General features: G+C 46.1%; 1 protein-coding gene across 1 annotated transcript in view; it reads right to left on the reverse strand.

The window, feature by feature from the left end:
• LOC149272840 (attractin-like protein 1) overlaps nucleotides 1-20,625 on the reverse strand; it is a 207,244-nt gene that overhangs the window by 154,047 nt on the left and 32,572 nt on the right. The window contains exons 6-10 of the mRNA XM_089506674.1: nucleotides 19,966-20,140; nucleotides 18,566-18,653; nucleotides 14,879-15,134; nucleotides 4,821-5,004; nucleotides 2,709-2,863 (exon numbers count right to left, since the gene is read on the reverse strand). Coding sequence (XP_089362800.1) covers nucleotides 2,709-2,863; nucleotides 4,821-5,004; nucleotides 14,879-15,134; nucleotides 18,566-18,653; nucleotides 19,966-20,140 — 858 coding nt within the window. The remainder of the gene's footprint in view (nucleotides 1-2,708; nucleotides 2,864-4,820; nucleotides 5,005-14,878; nucleotides 15,135-18,565; nucleotides 18,654-19,965; nucleotides 20,141-20,625) is intronic.

The following is a 20,625-nucleotide window of genomic DNA, read 5'->3' on the forward strand; positions in this document are numbered from 1 at the left end:
TAAAACGTGATATAAAATGTTTTTATGCCGCGGTGTCCGGAGGGGGGCCGAACGCTTTTAACGATCTGCGGATTTATTTCGCTGGACGGCGAGTCTGGACGAGCGCGCGTTTACCGCAGAATGAACCGGGGCGAGGAGACGCGACGACGCGTTTCTAACAGAACAAAAAGAAATCTGCGAAAAAAGAGAAAAACATCGGAAAAGCGTTTTCAGAAACCTCGTCAGTGAGCGTCCGGGCCGTGAATACAAAGCGGGCGACGGCTCCGGACGGCAGCGACACGAGACGGAGGTAATGAAGCCTGGGATGGGATACTTTGTAACACAGAAAGAAGTCGTTTGTCCCCGCCGCGTCTCGCAGATCAGCGTCTCACCCCGGCAGTCACTTCTACATGTTTGGGGCATCAGGTCCGCGCCACCAATTAACCCATCGATGCAAACCGACAGGGACTCGGCTTATTCCGCGTCCGTCAGCGCTGAAATATCACACAAGAAAGAAACATACAGACTGAAATGGGAAATGTATTACCACCTCTGCTGAGAGGCTGCTCTGTTAACGCTAGCTCAAATTCATATTGCACACAAGGGCAAAGCAAGGATATGGTGTAAAGCTCTGTTTCCATAGCAGCACCAAATAGATACCTAGAGGTTTGGTGCGTTTAATCAGTGAGAGCTCAGACCGGGAGGCAGATTCTTTCTTGTGTTCGGTTTTCGGTGTCATTTATTTCCCGGGGTATAAATAATTCCTCGTTCATCCGGAACGTTCCCACACAGTATTTCTTGGGTTTTTTGACCTTGCTCTCCCGTCTCCGCGTTTCTCTGGCAGCGGCGGCCGTCCACCTGCGATCGGCATCTGCTGCTCCTTCGTTATCCGAGTCCCGCTGCTCTGCCACCCTCTGCCATGCGCAAGAAGGTCACTTTCAGCATTAATCACAGAATATCAGAGCCAAACAGAATCGGCCTCTCCCCGGCATGAACAACGAAATCGTCTTCGGCACGCGGGGCCGGCGGGTGAGCGAAAGCAGCCAACAGAGGATCAAGGAATCGGGGGGGGGGGGGTCAAAAGGACAGAAATTACTGCAAACCTCCCTCGTATCCATTCCCAGAAGGGGTCTGATAACGGTCATTATGGAAAATGTGACTGGTCAAGAGGTAAGATATTCTAAATGAACTCACCTGTGTTCAAGCAGGGATTCCAGCTGTGATAAAGTAGGGAGAAAAGCACCAATTGGGACGCTCAGATATCATTAAATCAGACAAGAACATGAAGGAGTTGCTCCAGACTGTGAGACCCCAGAATCTGCCCCTTCACCCCGAGACCGAGAATTGGTTAAAAACCCTGAGAAGAAGCCGGAGACGGGGGTAAAAACCCTGAGAACTTATTGTGGTACGGCTCAATGCTGAAGGCTAGGAGCCATTATCCAAACCTTTAAGCTTCCATCTCCTCCACGCGTGGAGACGGATAATTAACCCATAATATCGCACCTTCATCGGTTACAATAACCCGACCAACATTAAGGCAGGATGGAAATTATAGTATTTTATCCAAAGCCTGTTCACTAAAACACCCCTTTTTGCTCATTTTTAGGCCATTCAGCATTGTTCCGATCTATACGCCAAAATGTGTATTTTTTGCCCCAAAAAAAGGGCCAGCGTAAAAAAAATAAATGGAAATATCAAAATTGGCCGTTACTTTTCAATGTATTCCGTCCATTAAAGTGCATTAAATATGGTTTTTTTTTTGCATTCTTACATTTTTGGAACAAACAAATTACTGCAGATTCTAAGTGTTTTGAGTAAATTCTATAGTAGATTTTTTTTTCATTTTTCCCGAATGAGAAGAAAATAAGTTTTGTTTTTTTTCCCGATTTTAATGGATTGTATGGACGGCAGCCGTATTGTTCCTGCGCGATCCAACTTAATCAGGGTACCCGGCTTTACTCTCATCATCCTAACCACAGCCCTTCAAAGCTCCGCTCGCTAAACACAGTTATTAGGAGCCGAGAGTGCGCTTTGTGTAAAAGAAAAAGAAATCGTACAAAGGGCTACGGAAAATATTATTATACTTCTATGTGCAGGAGAGAGAGAGAGAGGGGGGGGGGAGAGGGAGAGAGACAGAGAAAGGGAGGGAGAGAGACAGAGAAAGGGAGAGAGAGAGAGAGAGAGAGAGAGAGAGAGACAGAGAGGGAGAGAGAGGCAAAGCGAGAGAGAAAAAGGGGGCGAGAGAGGGAGAGAGACAGAGAAAGGGAGGGAGAGAGAGAGAGAGAGAGAAAGAAGGAGAGAGAGAGAGACAGAGAGAGAGAGGGAGAGAGAGAAGGATAGAGGGAGAGAGAGAGAGAGAAGGATAGAGGGAGAGAGAGAGGGAGGGAGAGAGAGAGGGAGGGAGAGACAGAGAGAGAGGGGGGAGAGGGAGACAGAAAGGGGGGGAAAGAGGGGGAGAGAGAGAGGGAGAGAGAGACAGAGAAAGAGGGAGGAAGAGAGAGAGAAAGAGAGAGAGAAAAAGATGGAGAGAGAGGGAGAGAGGATGCCCTACAGACAGAGAGGAAAGTGATGAGTATAAACAGATTGCAAGCTTTTTGGTTCAGTTGGGTTTCGAACTTCCAATTCGCAAGCTATTATTCCTCAACGCATTCATTGTGTTTTAAAGGGACCCCTACGAGGTGCTGCAGTGTGAATGACTCTGTCTACAGATACAGAAGCCCCCCGCTCACCGATGTCGTAGGCCAGGAAGTCGGCGGAGAAGCACTTGGCGCCGTTGCTCAGGGAAGTGTCGTTGTGCGTGTTCCCCCCAAACACCAGCAGGGTGCCGCTGATCAGGACGGCAGAATGGAGGTACCGCGCCAGCCCGCTCACCCTCAGGATGGTCCTGGAAACCAGAAGAGAAAATCCCATTGAAAAACCCCGAAAAGCATATATATATATATATAAATATATATATATATACAGACAGAAGGGTTCCACGCGCACGCACGCTCACACTTACAGAACATATTAAACGTAAACTGTATATAAAGGTCACATAATTTATAGACTCGACTGAGATACATGAAAAAGAAAATCAATATTTTAGCGAGCGGCCCATTCTTCACGTTGGAGGCCAGAGAGCCCGGGGCCGGGTTGGCCTTTTCTGGGGATAATTTATTTGCTTTCTTCCAAAGATGTTATTTCTATATAGCTGCTCTGTTAACCCTTTGCGACACTGAGGAGCGAGCCATTCAACTCTAAACTGTTGCTCCCCCTGCGGCATTCCGTTGGTTAAACATAAACATTATTATTATGATTTATTGTTTACATAGCGCCATCATATTCCGTAGCGCTGTACAATGGGTAGATGAAACATAACAAGTAGTATATAACGTAACAATTTGACTTACAGAGACAGCAGCTGAGGAGGGCCCTGCGCACAGGAGCTGACAATCACATCCCCTTGTGACCTCACAGCGCAGTAAATGCTTTATTGTTACTTTGTTTCTGTCCTCGCTGAGAGTTACTCTGAAACGCGTTCGTCCGCACCGGGGGGGGGGTGGGTGTTATCCGGCCATTAAACGCAGTTTGTGTGAAATGACTGAAGGTTTTAAATTCTAAATATTTGGGAAGCTGCAGAGAATTCATTGAGATTCTAAGATTTTGGCGAAAGTTTCGCGTTCTTCGTTGCTGTGAATGTTCTTCGTCACCAACTGCGACCAACAAACGCAAAGAAACGAACGTTTCTGGATATATTCACTCCGCCACCAGCGAGCGGCATGTGAGCCGTGGAGCGTGCAATCTAATCAGACTCGCGCTCAGTAACATTTCCGGCAGGTTACCCCCCGGCGGACCCCGGGGCAGAAATTAAACCAAGACGAGAACACGAGAGGACGCTCAGTCTCTGAAACGCTTGGAGGTGAGGAGAAAGACGAGACAAAAAGGTCACCGGATGGAGTGGACACAGAAAACGAATACGGCCCTCGATCCATGGGGGGCCGCGGGGAATTTAATGAGCTCTGGATACCCTTTCACGGAATAAAGCCAAGAAACCTTTGATTTGTAGACCAGGTCCGGTGGCTACTGATCTACAACTCCCATTACGCTCAGCCTGACAGGTTTACAGAACTAACCAAGCAAAAAAAGTCAGTTTCTGCAGCGGTATGAGGTTAGGACGATACTTTTTATTAACTTAAGTTATTAAGTCATTTACATAAAAGATAATAATAATAATAATAATAATAAAAAAGCTGTAATATTAAACACCAGGTTTCACTGGACCTCAGAAACGTGTAAAGTTATTAAACTAGGTTAGATGTTAGAATAAAAGGTCATAGCCTAAAACTAGACTAGAAGTTTTTCTTTACTGTCATGGTAGTATAAGTGGAACAGCCTCCCAGCAGAGGTGGTAGAGGGTAATACAGTGAGGGTATTAAACATGCATGGGGTAGACATCCGGCTCCTGAATCTAAGACGAGACCAACGACTGATTAAGGTTTAAATCTTTACAGCAGGAAAACGGGGGGACTAGAGGGGGGCCGGATGGGGCCAATCCGCCGGCGGGTTAAATGCTTCCTGTTTGTATTCTTATAGGCTTGATGGACTCTTCTGACTCACAGGGAAAACGACCAAAGAATACAAGATCTAATAATATTGGCTCAGAATTGGGTCGCCGAGGTTAAAATAATTCTCTGTGGGGCCCGTAGGCCGAGCGACACTGGAGGTCCCGCTGGCATCCCTATCATCCATATCACCCCAGTACCTTCACCCAAATCAATCATCCGTAACCCCAGCCGTACCGACCCTAATTCAGTGGGGGTGATATCAGGACCCCCCCATCACGGAGCCCCGGTACTCACCACGTCCTGCTGTTCACTTCGTACCGGTACAGATCGTCCACCAGCCCGTATTTGTTCCCAGGTAAAGCCTTGTGGCCCCCGTGCACGTACACGGCTTTCGTAAACGGATCGTATGCGCTGGTGTGACCGTAACCGCCCTGCACGATGGCTCCTCTGGTCTCGGGAACCAGCCAGGTATTGGATCCTGAGAACAAAACCCAAATAGAGTGAAACATTATCGTTAATCAAAAAAATGTGAACCTGGAAGTGAAAGGGTTAAAAATACCATCCGCTGTAGGAAAGACGAGAGCGGTGGTGCCCTGTATAATGCATATTTATATCAGTGAGCCGGCCCCCTAGATAATGTATAGTTAAATCAGCAAGCCAGCCCCCTGTATAATGTATAGATAAATCAGTGACTGGCCCCTGTATAATGTATAGATAAATCAGCGAGCCGGTCCCTGTATAATGTATAGATAAATCAGTGACCGGCCTCTGTATAATGTATAGATAAATCAGTGACCAGCCTCTGTATAATGTATAGATAAATCAGTGACCGGCCCCCTGTATAATGTATAGATAAATCAGTGACCGGCCCCTGTGTAATGTATAGATAAATCAGTGACCGGCCCCTGTATAATGTATAGATAAATCAGTGACCGGCCCCTGTATAATGTATAGATAAATCAGTGACCGGCCCCCTGTATAATGTTTAGATAAATCAGCGAGCCGCCCCTGTATAATGTATAGATAAATCAGTGACCGGCCCCCTGTATAATGTATAGATAAATCAGTGACCGGCCCCTGTATAATGTATAGATAAATCAGTGAGCCGGCCCCCTGTATAATGTATAGATAAATCAGTGACCGGCCCCCTGTATAATGTATAGATAAATCAGTGACCGGCCCCCTGTATAATGTATAGATAAATCAGTGACCGACCCCCTGTATAATGTATAGATAAATCAGTGACCGGCCCCTGTATAATGTATAGATAAATCAGTGACTGTCCCCTGTATAATGTATAGATAAATCAGTGACCGGCCCCCTGTATAATGTATAGATAAATCAGTGACCGGCCCCCGGATAATGTATAGATAAATCAGTGACCGGCAGACCCCTGTATAATGTATAGATAAATCAGTGAGATCCCCGTATAATGTATAAATAAATCAGTGAGCCGGCCCCTGTATAATGTATAGATAAATCAGTGACCGGCCCCCTGTATAATGTATACATAAATCAGTTACCGGCTGTGACAGGGCCAGGCTAGCTGGCTCGTGTGTCATATGAAGTTTAGCCGGGTCACGGAGCACTTTTGTGTCCGGTTCTGTATACCGTGACCCGGTAATATATTATATTGTGTTTATTGTGTAACCGGCCCAGAGACTGATGTGGCTTCAGCTCCAGCCTTCAAAGAGACGATCCTATAATCTGGCTGGGGCTCTTAATCAGCCAACACAGCCCTGTCTGCCCAGCCGGCACCCGCACTACAGGGGGGATAACACAGGTGGGGGAACCCATTGTATTCTGTAATCCCCTCACCTGATACATCCCCTGTATACTGATGGGATTTGTGATGGGATGGGAGTGATGGGATTGGGGGTTGGGTTCGGTACACATTGCATTGAGATTGTATAAAGTTCTGTGTGTTTGTAATAAAGAGAGTTCTTCTTGGTTTGCTACGAATGGTGGTCTGGATGATCCGGGGATAGCTGAGTGCGATCCGTATGAGGGACTGACCGGTGATTCCTCAGCCCTCAAACAGGGGTACCCAGCCTTGGGTACGGTGACCCTGTAACACCGGCCCCCTGTATAATGTATAGATAAATCAGTGACCGGCCCCTGTATAATGTATAGATAAATCAGTGACCGGCAGACCCCTGTATAATGTATAGATAAATCAGTGAGATCCCCGTATAATGTATAGTATATAATCATTATCATCACTAAGGGACAGCATTCCCCGTAAACATGGAGAGTCAGTGGGAGTTTTGGCGAGTTGTCCTGGCGTTTAATCTGCCAACCGGCCCTGGAGGCAGAATTATTAAAATTTCCAAGATTTTAATCATTTTCGTTACTTCGGCAACAAACCCAATTCATGTCGGAGTACAAGCTGTCGCCGGCAGACAGATAAATAACGGATTGAGCTGCAAACCGCACAGGGCGCCTCTCACCAGCATCCGCGGCATCCGTCCTCAAAATTTCAACCAGAAAGTCAGCAGCCAAATTAACGACCTCCAAAGAATCCCCAACTCAGCCTCCTTTTCACTGCAGCCGGGGCCAGCTGAGTGAAGGTGAAAATAATAGATGGTCTTTCTTGGCCGATGAACCAGAGCCGTCCAAGTGTTGAGGAGTTTAATGATCTGTACTGGAGTCTGTGCTGATTTATGTAAAGCCGGTGGATCGCCTTACAATAAACGTGAACCCCGAGAAAGAGGCTGCGCGAGAAAGAGGCTGCGCGAGAAAGAGGCTACACGAGAAAGAGGTTACGCGAGAAATTAGTTACGCGAGAAAGAGGCTACACGAGAAAGAGGCTACACGAGAAAGAGGCTACACGAGAAAGAGGCTACACGAGAAAGAGGCTACACGAGAAAGAGGCTACACGAGAAAGAGGCTACACGAGAAAGAGGCTACACGAGAAAGAGGTTACGCGAGAAAGAGGCTACACGAGAAAGAGGCTACACGAGAAAGAGGCTACACGAGAAAGAGGCTACACGAGAAAGAGGCTACACGAGAAAGAGGTTACGCGAGAAAGAGGTTACGCGTGAAAGAGGCTACACGAGAAATTAGTTACGCGAGAAAGAGGTTACACGAGAAAGACACCGGTGTGCCTTAGTGCCCAAAAATAAATAAATGGGGGAAAAGGTGCAGCCAGAATCCCCGGAAGAGGATAATGCCCTCCCGCAATATTGTTACAGGCTTATGACTTTGGAAGCATGCGTAGGGCATTCCCCCCAGTTTGGGGGAGTTTGGGGGTAGGAGGAACGGACGGGGCTTTGGTCTTATCTATCTATACAGCTGGCAATGAAAGTGCGTGAGAAATGGCGGACTTAATATTCTGGAGAGTTCGGTGTGGAACCCCATACTCTGCGTAAGCGATTCGGGGTCTATCCAGTCCCGATGCTCATGATCCAGAAGGCCTCCCAACTTACTGAGCCCTCTGAGCCCCAACAGCTGGATTATATCGCGGGAGTCCATAGAATACACACACGGACACATAATAACGCAGGTCAGGTGCTACAAATCCAAACGCGGTGACGGCAGAAAACGTTACAATGCTGGAGAGAAACGAATCCTCGAGAAATTCTCTGAAGATTGTTTTCTGAACAAAGTATTTTTACTCCTCGGCTCCTCGGCTCCATCCCACAGAAGAGGTCAGAGCTGCTCAATTGCAAAAGACCAAAGAGCAGACGGGGTTAAAGGTTCCGACTCACGCGGATAAATAAGGGGCTCTCAGCCGGAGAGGTCCGAGCCGCATGCGAATAACAAACACGTTCAGCCGATCGCTTGCATTAGAGCTTCCGCGGCAGAAGGAACACAAGATCTGAAACCCGAACACTCTCAGCCACCACACAAGATGCCGTCTGCATTCAAGCAGCAAACCGCAAACCCCTATGAGCCCTTCAACTCGGATTCAAACCGAAAACAAGAACAAACAAGGGAAATAGGGAAAATGTAATATTCGGAAAAACATTGTTTTTGTTATTTTGCGTGCGTTTAAAAATATTCACTAATCGCTCCTGCGTGTGAAGAGAAAAGCGGCGGCTCGGAAACGCAACCTTTTATCTGGAGACGCAGAGAGAAAGAAATCGGTAAAAGTCAGAAGATAAATATATATATTTGGTTTTCTCTCTCTACGGAAAGGTTTAGAAAAAAAAGTAAAAATAAAAAAAATATGAAAGAATAAAAAAAGTTTTATGATCCAAGTGAGTAAAACCATCTCTATCGTCTCCCTCGGGAGATTTATGGGAACGCCGGCAGCCATAACTAAACGCAGCGAAGAAAGGGCAGAGACGCCATCTCCGTGGGACCCGATTAGGTCGCGCTCCGGAACGCCACGCTCATCACCTCCGCGCCGCCTTTTCCTCCAATTAGTGCTCAACAGCGCGAAATAAACATTAAATCCACCAAAAAAAACGCTGCCGCCTCGGACGGCACTAAAAGGGAAACAACCGTAATAAAAGGTGATGTTACTTAGTAACTAGGATCACTTCCCAAATTGTTTCAAACACTTTTAAGAAGAGCTTCTTCGTTCTATTTACTCATTTATTTACTTCTCTAAAATAAATTCTATTAAAGCTTTTCCTTAAGAATGTTCTGTAGATGAGGGTAACGAGTATTTTTATCAGGGTTATCATATTTCCTGTCTGCCCGTTAAAGGGGGTGAAATGCCCTCTCTGGGGTTATAAGTGGGGCAATTAGGACTGAAGTTTGGATGCTTTTGTTTGGGCCAATGGCTACAAGTGAGGCTGGGGGTGACTAATAGGTTTCTATTAAAATTCCAAATAAATCAATCCTGTCATCTGTATCTGCGCCAAAACATCTCACTTTATTGATTTACTTATTGAAACCATTTATACGGAAGGCAATCAGCTGGCAGGGTGACTCGTAGACCACAATGTATTACTAAGGCGATATACGTGATTATTATAAATAATAATAATATATTACATACTACATATACTATATTAAATATGATTATATTATATGTTATATGTTATATTTATTATTATATATATGATATTATTATATTATATGATATTCATTATATTAAATATGATATTTATTAATCTATTATATTATATATAGTATTATATTATATATTATACTTATTATATTATATATTATTATATTATATATTGTTATATATTATATGTATTATATTATATATATTATTATTAGATTATATCTTATATACATATATATTTATTATATTATTTTTATTATTATATCATATATTTTATATGATATTTTTTATAATATTATATATGTGTATATATATATAGATAGATAGATAGATAGATATATTAGAAGTGTCAATGACAAAGCTCTAAAACCTGCAGAGAACAATATTGAAAAAGTTCTAACATACCGTCTCACGCATTCATGCAGCTCGGAACATTATTAACGCAGAAGCGCATCCCAAAACAGGATGAAAACATTTTTTAAACCGAGCGTGTTCAGAAATCCCATATTTGAGGTTTGTAGAATACAAGAAAAAATGAGCCATCCATTGCCCAATCGATAAGGAATTGAACGCAAGCATCTAATTATGCGGAAACTAATTATATTTGCGTGATTAGCATCACGATAATGACGCGAAGGTTTTTCACAGTAATTAAGTGACGCATCCCCGGGGGCGCTAGGCGCTCGTTAACTGGGTATAAATATGGTGGAGCTGGTGGGGTTTGCAGAACACAATTATTTAAAAAAGTTTTAAAGTGAAATTTAGAGAATCCTCATGAATCTGGAAATAACTCAGATTATATCAACGCACGAGAAAGAAGTCCTGCTTTACCCCGGCAATCGGGTCATTTCTCAGAATAAAAGATTGGTGACATTTAATAACGAGCCAATTTATTGTACGGTCAGTAAAATCACATCAGTGGGAACTTCTGAGTTAGTTTTAGATATTACACCGGGTAAACATCACTGATTTCCATTAATCAAAGCGAGACGTCTTCAGACACAGAACTTGCGGCATTATCCTTATTTAAAACAAAAGTCTCCTCTTGGGTCTCAGGAAAGTTGCCCGAAGTCTCACCCCCTCTCTCCATAGAGGAGGTAAAAGGGGTAAAGCCAGACAGGCGGTGGGAAGAGGGTCCAACTCAAGTCAATGGATAATGCAGTGCATCCTCCAACCACTTGGGGCCGCTAGTGTATCAGAGTATCTATACATGTTCCTGGCCAACCAAAAGTGATTTTAGAATCCAACGGGTGCAGATTTTATATTTTTTGGGATGTGGATTTTATTTTTAAACAGGGACTTTTTAATTTTAATTTTTTCCTGGGATGAAGATGAGGACTGGAAGGCATTGCTTGACAAAACGGAATGGCCACTAACAGGTAATTGATTTTTACTGCCCACCTACTGACTAAAGGGGGCTTGGATGGAGGTCATGGGCACTTGCCTGGGATTAGGGGTAGTGGATAAGGATTTTTCTTTAAATATTTGTTTTAAAGTTATATTACTGTATACAGCGCTGGGGGGTTATATTACTGTATACAGCGCTGGGGGGTTATTGTTACCGGGTGTGACAGGGCCAGGCTAGCTGGCTCATGTGTCATATGAAGTTTAGCCGGGTCACGGAGCACTTTTGTGTCCGGTTCTGTATACTGTGACCCGGTAATATATTATATTGTGTTTATTGTGTAACCGGCCCAGAGACTGATGTGGATTCAGCCCCAGCCTTCAAGGAGACGATCCTATAATCTGGCTGGGGCTCTTAATCAGCCAACACAGCCCTGTCTGCCCAGACGGCCCCCGCACTACAGGGGGGATAACACAGGTGGGGGAACCCATTGTATTCTGTAATCCCCTCACCTGATACATCTCCTGTATACTGATGGGATTTGTGATGGGATGTGGCTGATGGGATTGGGGGTTGGGTTCGGTACACATTGCATTGAGATTGTATATAAATTCTGTGTGTTTGTAATAAAGAGAGTTCTTCTTGGTTTACTACGAATGGTGGTCTGGATGATCCGTGGATAGCTGAGTGCGATCCGTATGAGGGACTGACTGGTGATTCCTCAGCCCTCAAACAGGGGGACCCAGCCTTGGGTACGGTGACCCTGTAACATTGGTTGGCAGCGGTGGGAAGAATCCCACGACTTGGGTGAAATCCAAACCACCAACTGGGATTGCAGACGAGAGACACCAAGAGAGCTCCTGGAGGTTTGTAGCAAAGGAAAGGCTACTCTGATTGCGGACTGCAGAGAGATGGACCGGCACCAGGATGCCCCAGAGGAGAGCCTCGGACTGAGTGCTCTACAAAAGAACATTCTATGGCACCTATCCCTGTACCCAGGAGGGGCTACATCGGAGCAAGTGACGGCGGTGATTAAAATGTGTCACCGGGAACTGAGCCAGAGTGGGTCTGTATCTCCCAGACTAGGGGAACAGACCACCAAAATATCATACCAGGATATCCAACCCTTCCGAGAACCCGAGGATGAGAGAGACCGGGTTACAGCCGAGGTGTGTGAGCTGGAACACCAGCAATGGCAGTTAGAGTCTGCGCCTGCAGACTGGAGGGATGATTTCTCCCATCCCCACTTTGAAACGTACTGGGCACAGTACTGGACAATGTGGGATCTACGAGTTCCACTCCTGGGGGAGAACCCGTTGCCGGAGTGGGAAGACGAATTGAGGGATCTCATATATGCAGAGCTCGACCTCCAGAGCCGCTACCAGGGATTCTCCCAGCAGTTAGCAGGTGAAGACCACAGCGACCCTCTGATGCTGTATAGCCCCGTCGACCCAGGACTGATATATGATGCCTTCCAATTTGACTCGTCCTTCGGAAGCCCCTGCCAGTACCGCAGGGATACAATCTGGGACAACCGTGCAGAAGTCCTGGTTTATGCTATTCCCCCCGAGCTGGAGGCTGTTATGGATTGCCTGGTCCAAGAGGAATGGCAGCTCGAGAGGGACTATAAAGAATTGCTGCGGAGAGTGGAGCTCCAGGAGTTACAAGGAGACTGGGAGCATGGTACTACAACTTGCGGGAGTGGGACCGAGGTCCTCTTCACCTACTCCGCGGCCCCTGCCCTGGCGAGAAGAACCGAGGTCCTCGCCAGCAAGAAGAAGCGGAGGAGGAAGCCAAAAGCTCCGACCCAAGTCCTCACCAACAACCCTGGCTGCTCTACCCCGGCAGAAGAGATGACTGTCCCCACCGCCCGAGTAAGTGGCACAATTCCCCTCACCAAACCCCTAGCTATGCCCGTAGAAGCCAGTGCCCCAGACTGTCCCCCTGATTTCCCGAGTGTCCTGGAAGAAACCCGGGTCACTGCCCCAGAGGTTCCCTATGAAGTCCCCGGTGACCCGGTAGAGGCACCGTTCCCCGACCTAGCGAGGACGCCAGAGGGGCTGCCGAGTTCCCTGGGTCCTTTCAGTAGCCTGGCGCAGGCCCTGGTTCCTATCCCTGGTTCCCCAAGTGTCCTCCTAGAAGCCCAGGTCACTGTCCCAGAGTGTTCCTCTGACTCTCCCCGTGCCCAGGCAGAGGCACCTGTCCCAGAGAGGAAGATCGAGGGTCTGCTTAACCCTCCCGGTGGTCCAGTATTGGCACCTGTCCCTGCCCCGGAGTATTCCCCTGGGTCCCCTGAGTACCCCGCAGAGCTGCTTAGCTCGCCCAATAACCCTGTAAGGGCACCTGTTCCTGTCCCAGAGTGTCCCCTAGGTCACTCCAGTGTCCCGGTAGAGGCCTCGCTTACTACCTCTACGTGTTTCCCTGGAGTGCCCCCGGCCCGATCAGCAGGGTTTTCCTTCCATGCAACCACCCTGGCCTGGCAGCTGCCCCAGACTCAGTTCCCAAGACTAGGGAGCAAGAGTCCCCACGTGCCCCTGTTACCCCGGTGAGGGGGATAGCCATGTGCCCCCGGCTGAGCTGGGACCGTCCTCCAATTCACAGAGGACTACTGACTATCCTTTTGGGCGACCAGGGCCCTGGCCCACCTTCAATGGATGCTTCTGACAAAGGGGGCCATGAACTAAGGCCTGCACCTTTGAACTTTGTCCACTCGGACAGCCTGCAGCAGACCCGTGTGGATCTGCCTGGTCTGCCGGACCGTTGGTCAAGGGGGAGATCTGTGACAGGGCCAGGCTAGCTGGCTCATGTGTCATATGAAGTTTAGCTGGGTCACGGAGCACTTTTGTGTCCGGTTCCGTATACTGTGACCCGGTAATATATTATATTGTGTTTATTGTGTAACCGGCCCAGAGACTGATGTGGATTCAGCCCCAGCCTTCAAAGAGACAATCCTATAATCTGGCTGGGGCTCTTAATCAGCCAACACAGCCCTGTCTGCCCAGACGGCACCCGCACTACAGGGGGGATAACACAGGTGGGGGAACCCATTGTATTCTGTAATCCCCTCACCTGATACATCCCCTGTATACTGATGGGATTTGTGATGGGATGTGAGTGATGGGATTGGGGGTTGGGTTCGGTACACATTGCATTGAGATTGTATATAAATTCTGTGTGTTTGTAATAAAGAGAGTTCTTCTTGGTTTACTACGAATGGTGGTCTGGATGATCCGTGGATAGCTGAGTGCGATCCGTATGAGGGACTGACTGGTGATTCCTCAGCCCTCAAACAGGGGGTCCCAGCCTTGGGTACGGTGACCCTGTAACAATATATATATATATATATTGTGTGTGTGATATATATATATATATATAATGTGTGTGTGTGATATATATATATATATTGTGTGTGTGATATATATATATATATAATGTGTGTGTGTGATATATATATATATAATGTGTGTGTGTGATATATATATATATAATGTGTGTGTGTGATATATATATATATATAATGTGTGTGTGTGATATATATATATATATAATGTGTGTGTGTGATATATATATATATAATGTGTGTGTGTGATATATATATATATAATGTGTGTGTGTGATATATATATATATAATGTGTGTGTGTGATATATATATATATAATGTGTGTGTGTGATATATATATATATATTGTGTGTGTGTGATATATATATATATATAATGTGTGTTTTGCTGGATATATCCAGCTCTGTGTGTGAGAAATAAATCAGTCTTCGTTTGGTTTTACCCGACACTGAGTGTCGGCGACTCCGGGGTCCCCCTGACTGCCCCTTCACTCATTTAGTTAATATAATATATATCAGGATTTAGGAATAACAGCCAGACGCTTCCCAACCCCTATGGCCTGCGGACTGGGGGAGTTTAACCAATTCCTCGCTGGGCTGTACTGGGAACACTATGAGCGCAGGGGGGTTACACATTATTATTATGAACTGATTTACTCATCGCCGGCATGGTACACAGCGCTGTACGCGGACAGTTACTCACTCATGTAGTACTCCTGGACGTTGCTGATGTATCCGTACACAGACGAGTATCCAAACACGATGATCATCACGGCTTCTCTGTTATCGAGTTCCACCACGTGGGCCGTGTGGCCCTCCAGGGCGTACTGCTGCGCATGGTTGAGGACGGTGGGGGTCCTGGTGCTCCAGGACTGGCTGGGTATGTTAAAGACCCAAAGCTCGTCCGTGATGTTCCCCGCGGGGGTTTCGATCTTCCCGCCGTACATGTAGATGTCGTCCTGGGAGGGGTAACAGAAGGGTTAATCGGGGTAACAGATACTTTGTAACGTCACAATTTAAAGGGGGTCTGAAAAACCCATCGGCAGCATTCCAAGCGAACGCATCGAGCGAGAGGAATTCTGATCAAACAACTTCCGTAATTTAGGCAAAAGACCAAAATCAGAGAAAATCGAGGGAAAAATACAGATTTCCTTTTATATAAAAAGAGACATTTTCTTTAACGCTACATCTGTCCTTAAAATTCGATTTCTGCCACGAATTCCATTCCTCGGTCTACAGAACAGCTTTGGGGGCCGAGAGAAAACATATAAAAAACACAAAAGTGATAAAAAAACATAAAAAAAACCCATTATCCTTCTTCGGTGCTGAGAATCCTGAAGGGTAATTACAGGCAGATGGTTTTTACCGGATTATCAGATTTCCGGCCCCGATAATCTGATATTAAACATTATGTCGCAGCGCGGAGGATCCGGCCGCCGGCGCAAAGACCTCCCCGAGCGCTTTAAGTGCAGTAATGAGAGAATCGAGAAAAGACTAAAAACTCGTCCGGCCCACCCGCTGCGTGTTTTGCCCGGACCTGTTTTAGAGGGGCTTTGGGTGGGCATTCAGGAGCCATATGTCTATCCTATGCTTCACTGTATTACCTTCTACCTCTTCTGCTGGGAGGCTGCTCTACTTACCTACCACCACCTCACTGCTAGGTTTATCTTAAAACTTAAATCGTCCCTGTAATGAACATTTTAGCAGTTTTAAAAATAGACATTTCTGCGTGTATCACTCGGGTCTTTATCATGAAATATTTCCCAGCAGATCCCTGAAATTCTATTCTTAATTATTTGCCGCCGGGGGAAACGCGGCACCAAATAACCCGGACCGGGGGGGGGGGGTACATTGTAGCAAAACAATAAAAGGTTCCTCGTTCGGGGGGTAAATACCCGCTGGGGTCACTAACATTATTATTGTATAAACGGGTTTGCTTGGCAGTCAGCGTGGAGACCCTCTGCAGCGTCGTCCGCCGGGGGCCGCCGGTTCCAAGCCTCGTTACGTTGACCCTCCTGTGACTCCGGCGTATCTGCATCTTCCGCCCGGCTGCTCTGTTCGGCTGATTTCCTTTTCTCTCTGCTTTGGCGCATCCCGCGTGTCACAGATTGGATAATGATCCCTGGGGGGGCCGCATCTGGCCACCAGCTGGACAGCGACGGTCTGACCGCCAGCCCTCCGTACCGGCTGCAGGCGACTGGCGTCCGGAGCCGGTACCGAGCGGCCACCGCACAACTCCTTCCGCTTAAAGAGCTTAAAGCCCAACGGAGCAGAATCCGGAATAAATCATTAAAATAACCCATATTATGCAAATTATTTGGCGGCTTTAAAAATATAAATTTCTACATCATTCCCTAAAATAACACCCCCCCCCCCCCGCAGGCACCGGATCGCATTCCTAATGATCTGCCAGCGTTATAGCGTCTCATCCAGGCACGGCCACGGACAATGAATATTTAAGCACCCCTGGAATTCTAATGCGAGCCGGTGCTGGAGCTCTGTGCATGCGCACCACTGTTTACCTTACAAAGAGGGTGGTGGATAAGTGGAACAGCCTCCCAGCAGAGGTGGTAGAGGGTAACACAGTGAGGGTATTAAACATGCATGGGATAGACATCCGGCTCCTGAATCTAAGACGAGACCAACGACTGATTAAGGTTTGAGTCGTTACAGCCGGAGAAACGGGCCGAATGGGGCCGATCTACCAGCCCAGGCCTGATGGGAAGCTGATTAATGCTGCAGCCACTTTTTACCAGTTCCCGTATGTTTAAAGATCTCCAGCGGCTTCTGATTCCGCCCCGGAGCTCATAGATTTGTAAGCAAACAGTTTATAACCGCAGCCAAAAAAAGGCAAACACTCTGCGGCTCGGATTGTTTCTCCGGTGATTAATGCGCCTCCGATTTTATCTGAAAATTCCCCAAAGACGATACGACGGCAGCAAATGTATCAGCGATAACAGAACAGTGTCCACGCGCTGCAAGATACTCGCTACTTATCACGCGCGCCTCGCAGATAATCTGAAACCCCCTCGCTCAGATCTCACGGCGGCGACCGGCAGCTCACCGTCCCTCTCGCCGACACACGATCCCTAAACACAAAGAGTCCGGTTTGGATTTAATTTTGGGGGATTTTTTATTATTTCGGGGCCATTGAATAATGTGTGAGTGATTGAGACACAGGAGCGGAGTGCTGTGCCTGCAACAATAAAAACGGGCAAACGAGGGCATTAAGGCCCCCCCCCCGCATCCATCCTGCAATATGAACAGTGACCCCAATGAGCTTCCCCTGTGGAAATTGCTGAGCGGGCCCTGCACAATGTATTGTTAAAGGGGCAGCCAGAGGTCAGTGTACATTCTTATGGTGTTCCCGGGGTGGGGATTTTGCCCCTTACCCACCCCAGTTATTTGGCTTCAAGAAGATGTGTGCGGCTCATTGGCTCAGCGAAGGTTCCAGTAAGGGGGGTAATTTAATATGCATTCTTTGTTCAGGAGGCCGTCTGGGGCGCCGGAGAGTCCCTGTAATAGGGGAATGTTTCAAGTCATCTTATTGATTTGTCCTCTAAATACAGACATTCTGTGTATTTGCCCCGCACGGGGCAGATGGAAAGCGACCAAGTATCGTTTTCTGCAAGCGGTGAATTAACATGAAAGCAGCCGTACAAGACCCCAGCGGCCGCCACCAACAGGCTTGTTTTAATGTATTTTCTGCTGCTGTGAGATCGGAATATTTTATTTTCATTCTTTTCGAATTTCATTTATATTTCAAATGAAAATAAAATAAAAATTTTGCAGGAGAGATGAGGCTGCCATCTACAGGCGGAAACGGGGTATTACAGGGAGGCAATAAACGCTAACGTGTGACTGCAAACAATAAAAAACACATATATATATATACAGCAAATAATATATATATATACAGCAAATAATATATATATATATACACAACAAATAATCTATATATATACACAGCAAATAATATATATATATACAGCAAATAATATATATATATATACACAACAAATAATCTATATATATATATATATATATATATACAGCAAATAATCTATATATATATATATACAGCAAATAATCTATATATATATATATATATATATATATATATATATATATATATATACACAAACGCAAAATTATTTATGTATTTATAGAGCAGATTATCCCTCCAGTGATTGGTGGGCGCGATACGATAACTCCTTATATAAGATTGTTTACATTGTAACAATAAATGCGGTCTGGTTACTAAGAAATTCTCTGGGATCCATCAATAATGCAGCTGACCCCGGGGGCCAGAGGGGAGAGCCGGGCATCTCTCTGCTTAACAGCCACAACCTCAGATAGAGATGGGGGGACGGCGGCCCCCGGCACTAACCTGGAACAAGGTAAGAGAATGGCCGTATCTTGGCAGAGGGCCACGTAACACGGGCACCACGTTCCATATACTGCTCTCTACATTGTAGCTGAAAGAAAGGAAAGATATATTATAGACAAAGATCATTACGTACCAATTATTACATTATACAGGGGCCAGTCACTGATTTATCTATACATTATACAGGGGCCAGTCACTGATTTATCTATACATTATACAGGGGCCAGTCACTGATTTATCTATACATTATACAGGGGCCAGTCACTGATTTATCTATACATTATACAGGGGCCAGTCACTGATTTATCTATACATTATACAGGGGCCGGTCACAGATTTATCTATACATTATACAGGGGCCGGTCACTGATTTATCTATACATTATACAGGGGGCCGGTCACTAATATATCTATACATTATACAGGGGGCCAGCTCACTGATTTATCTATACATTATACAGGGGCCGGTCACTGATTTATCTATACATTATACAGGGGGCCGGTCACTGATTTATCTATACATTATACAGGGGGCCGGTCACTGATTTATCTATACATTATACAGGGGCCAGTCACCGATTTATCTATACATTATACAGGGGCCGGTCACTGATTTATCTATACATTATACAGAGGCCGGTCACCGATTTATCTATACATTATACAGGGGCCGGTCACTGATTTATCTATACATTATACAGGGGGCCGGTCACTGATTTATCTATACATTATACAGGGGCCGGTCACTGATTTATCTATACATTATACAGGGGCCGGCTCACTAATTTATCTATACATTATACAGGGGCCGGCTCACTAATTTATCTATACATTATACAGGGGCCGGTCACTGATTTATCTATACATTATACAGGGGCCGGTCACTGATTTATCTATACATTATACAGGGGGGCGGTCACTAATATATCTATACATTATACAGGGGGCCAGCTCACTGATTTATCTATACATTATACAGGGGCCGGTCACTGATTTATGTATACATTATACAGGAGGCCGGCTCGCTGATTTATCTATACATTATACAGGGGGCCGGTCACTGATTTATCTATACATTATACAGGGGCCGGTCACTGATTTATGTATACATTATACAGGGGGCCGGCTCGCTGATTTATTTATACATTATACAGGGGGCCCGTCACTGATTTATCTATACGTTATACAGGGGGCCCGTCACTGATTTATCTATACATTATACAGGGGCCGGTCACTGATTTAACATACATTATACAGGGCCCGGCTCACTTATTTATCTATACATTATACAGGGCAGGCTTGCTGAACTATACATTAGTACGATTAGGAATTTGGTGTGGGGGAAATGATATAGACCCCCGAATACCCTCTATCGCTTCTGACAGTAAATCGTCACTTACTTTAAAACCATCTGATACGAGCTGTAATTAAAGGCATATCCGCCGATCACCCACATGAATTTTCCGTGCATGACAGCTTTGTGAGAGGCTCGTCCTACCGAGGGGCTGAACGGCTTCACGTTGGGCAGAATCCAGTAGGAGTCCGTGGAGGGGACGCTGACGGAGCAGTCTGGACCTGTCACGGGACGGCAGAGACATGCGTCAGATCCCTGACCTTCTCATATCACTCGGTCGGAACACAATCGGTGAATAAATCATTTGCTGCCGGCACACGGACTGATTAATAATGTGCCAGCCATGCTCTTCCTGGAAATGTGGAGGGCACGGCGAGTCCTGTGATGCTGGCAGAGCGTCCTCTGTCTAAAATGACCGACAAAGACCAGACAAGGCGAGGCTGGCGGTGTAACCCGCATAATAATAATATCGGAATTTATATCTAATGCGGAGACGTCACAGATACTTACTGACAACTGCATATAACACACAATACTTATTCCCGGGAAATGCTGCTCATCAGGGGGCTGATCGAAACTCATGGGGGGCAATTGCAGGACATGTGTGCAATATCCATGAGCCGTCAACCCCTGATGCCCCCTCTCTCCTCCCTTGATGCCCCTCTTTTCTAGGAGGTCAGAATGTTTGCTGGGTATGAGGGGATCG

The sequence above is a fragment of the Sceloporus occidentalis genome, unplaced genomic scaffold (assembly GCF_023333645.1).
Source record: "Sceloporus occidentalis isolate IW3139 unplaced genomic scaffold, rSceOcc1.0.p SCAF_411, whole genome shotgun sequence".
In the NCBI taxonomy this organism is placed as follows: domain Eukaryota; kingdom Metazoa; phylum Chordata; class Lepidosauria; order Squamata; family Phrynosomatidae; genus Sceloporus; species Sceloporus occidentalis.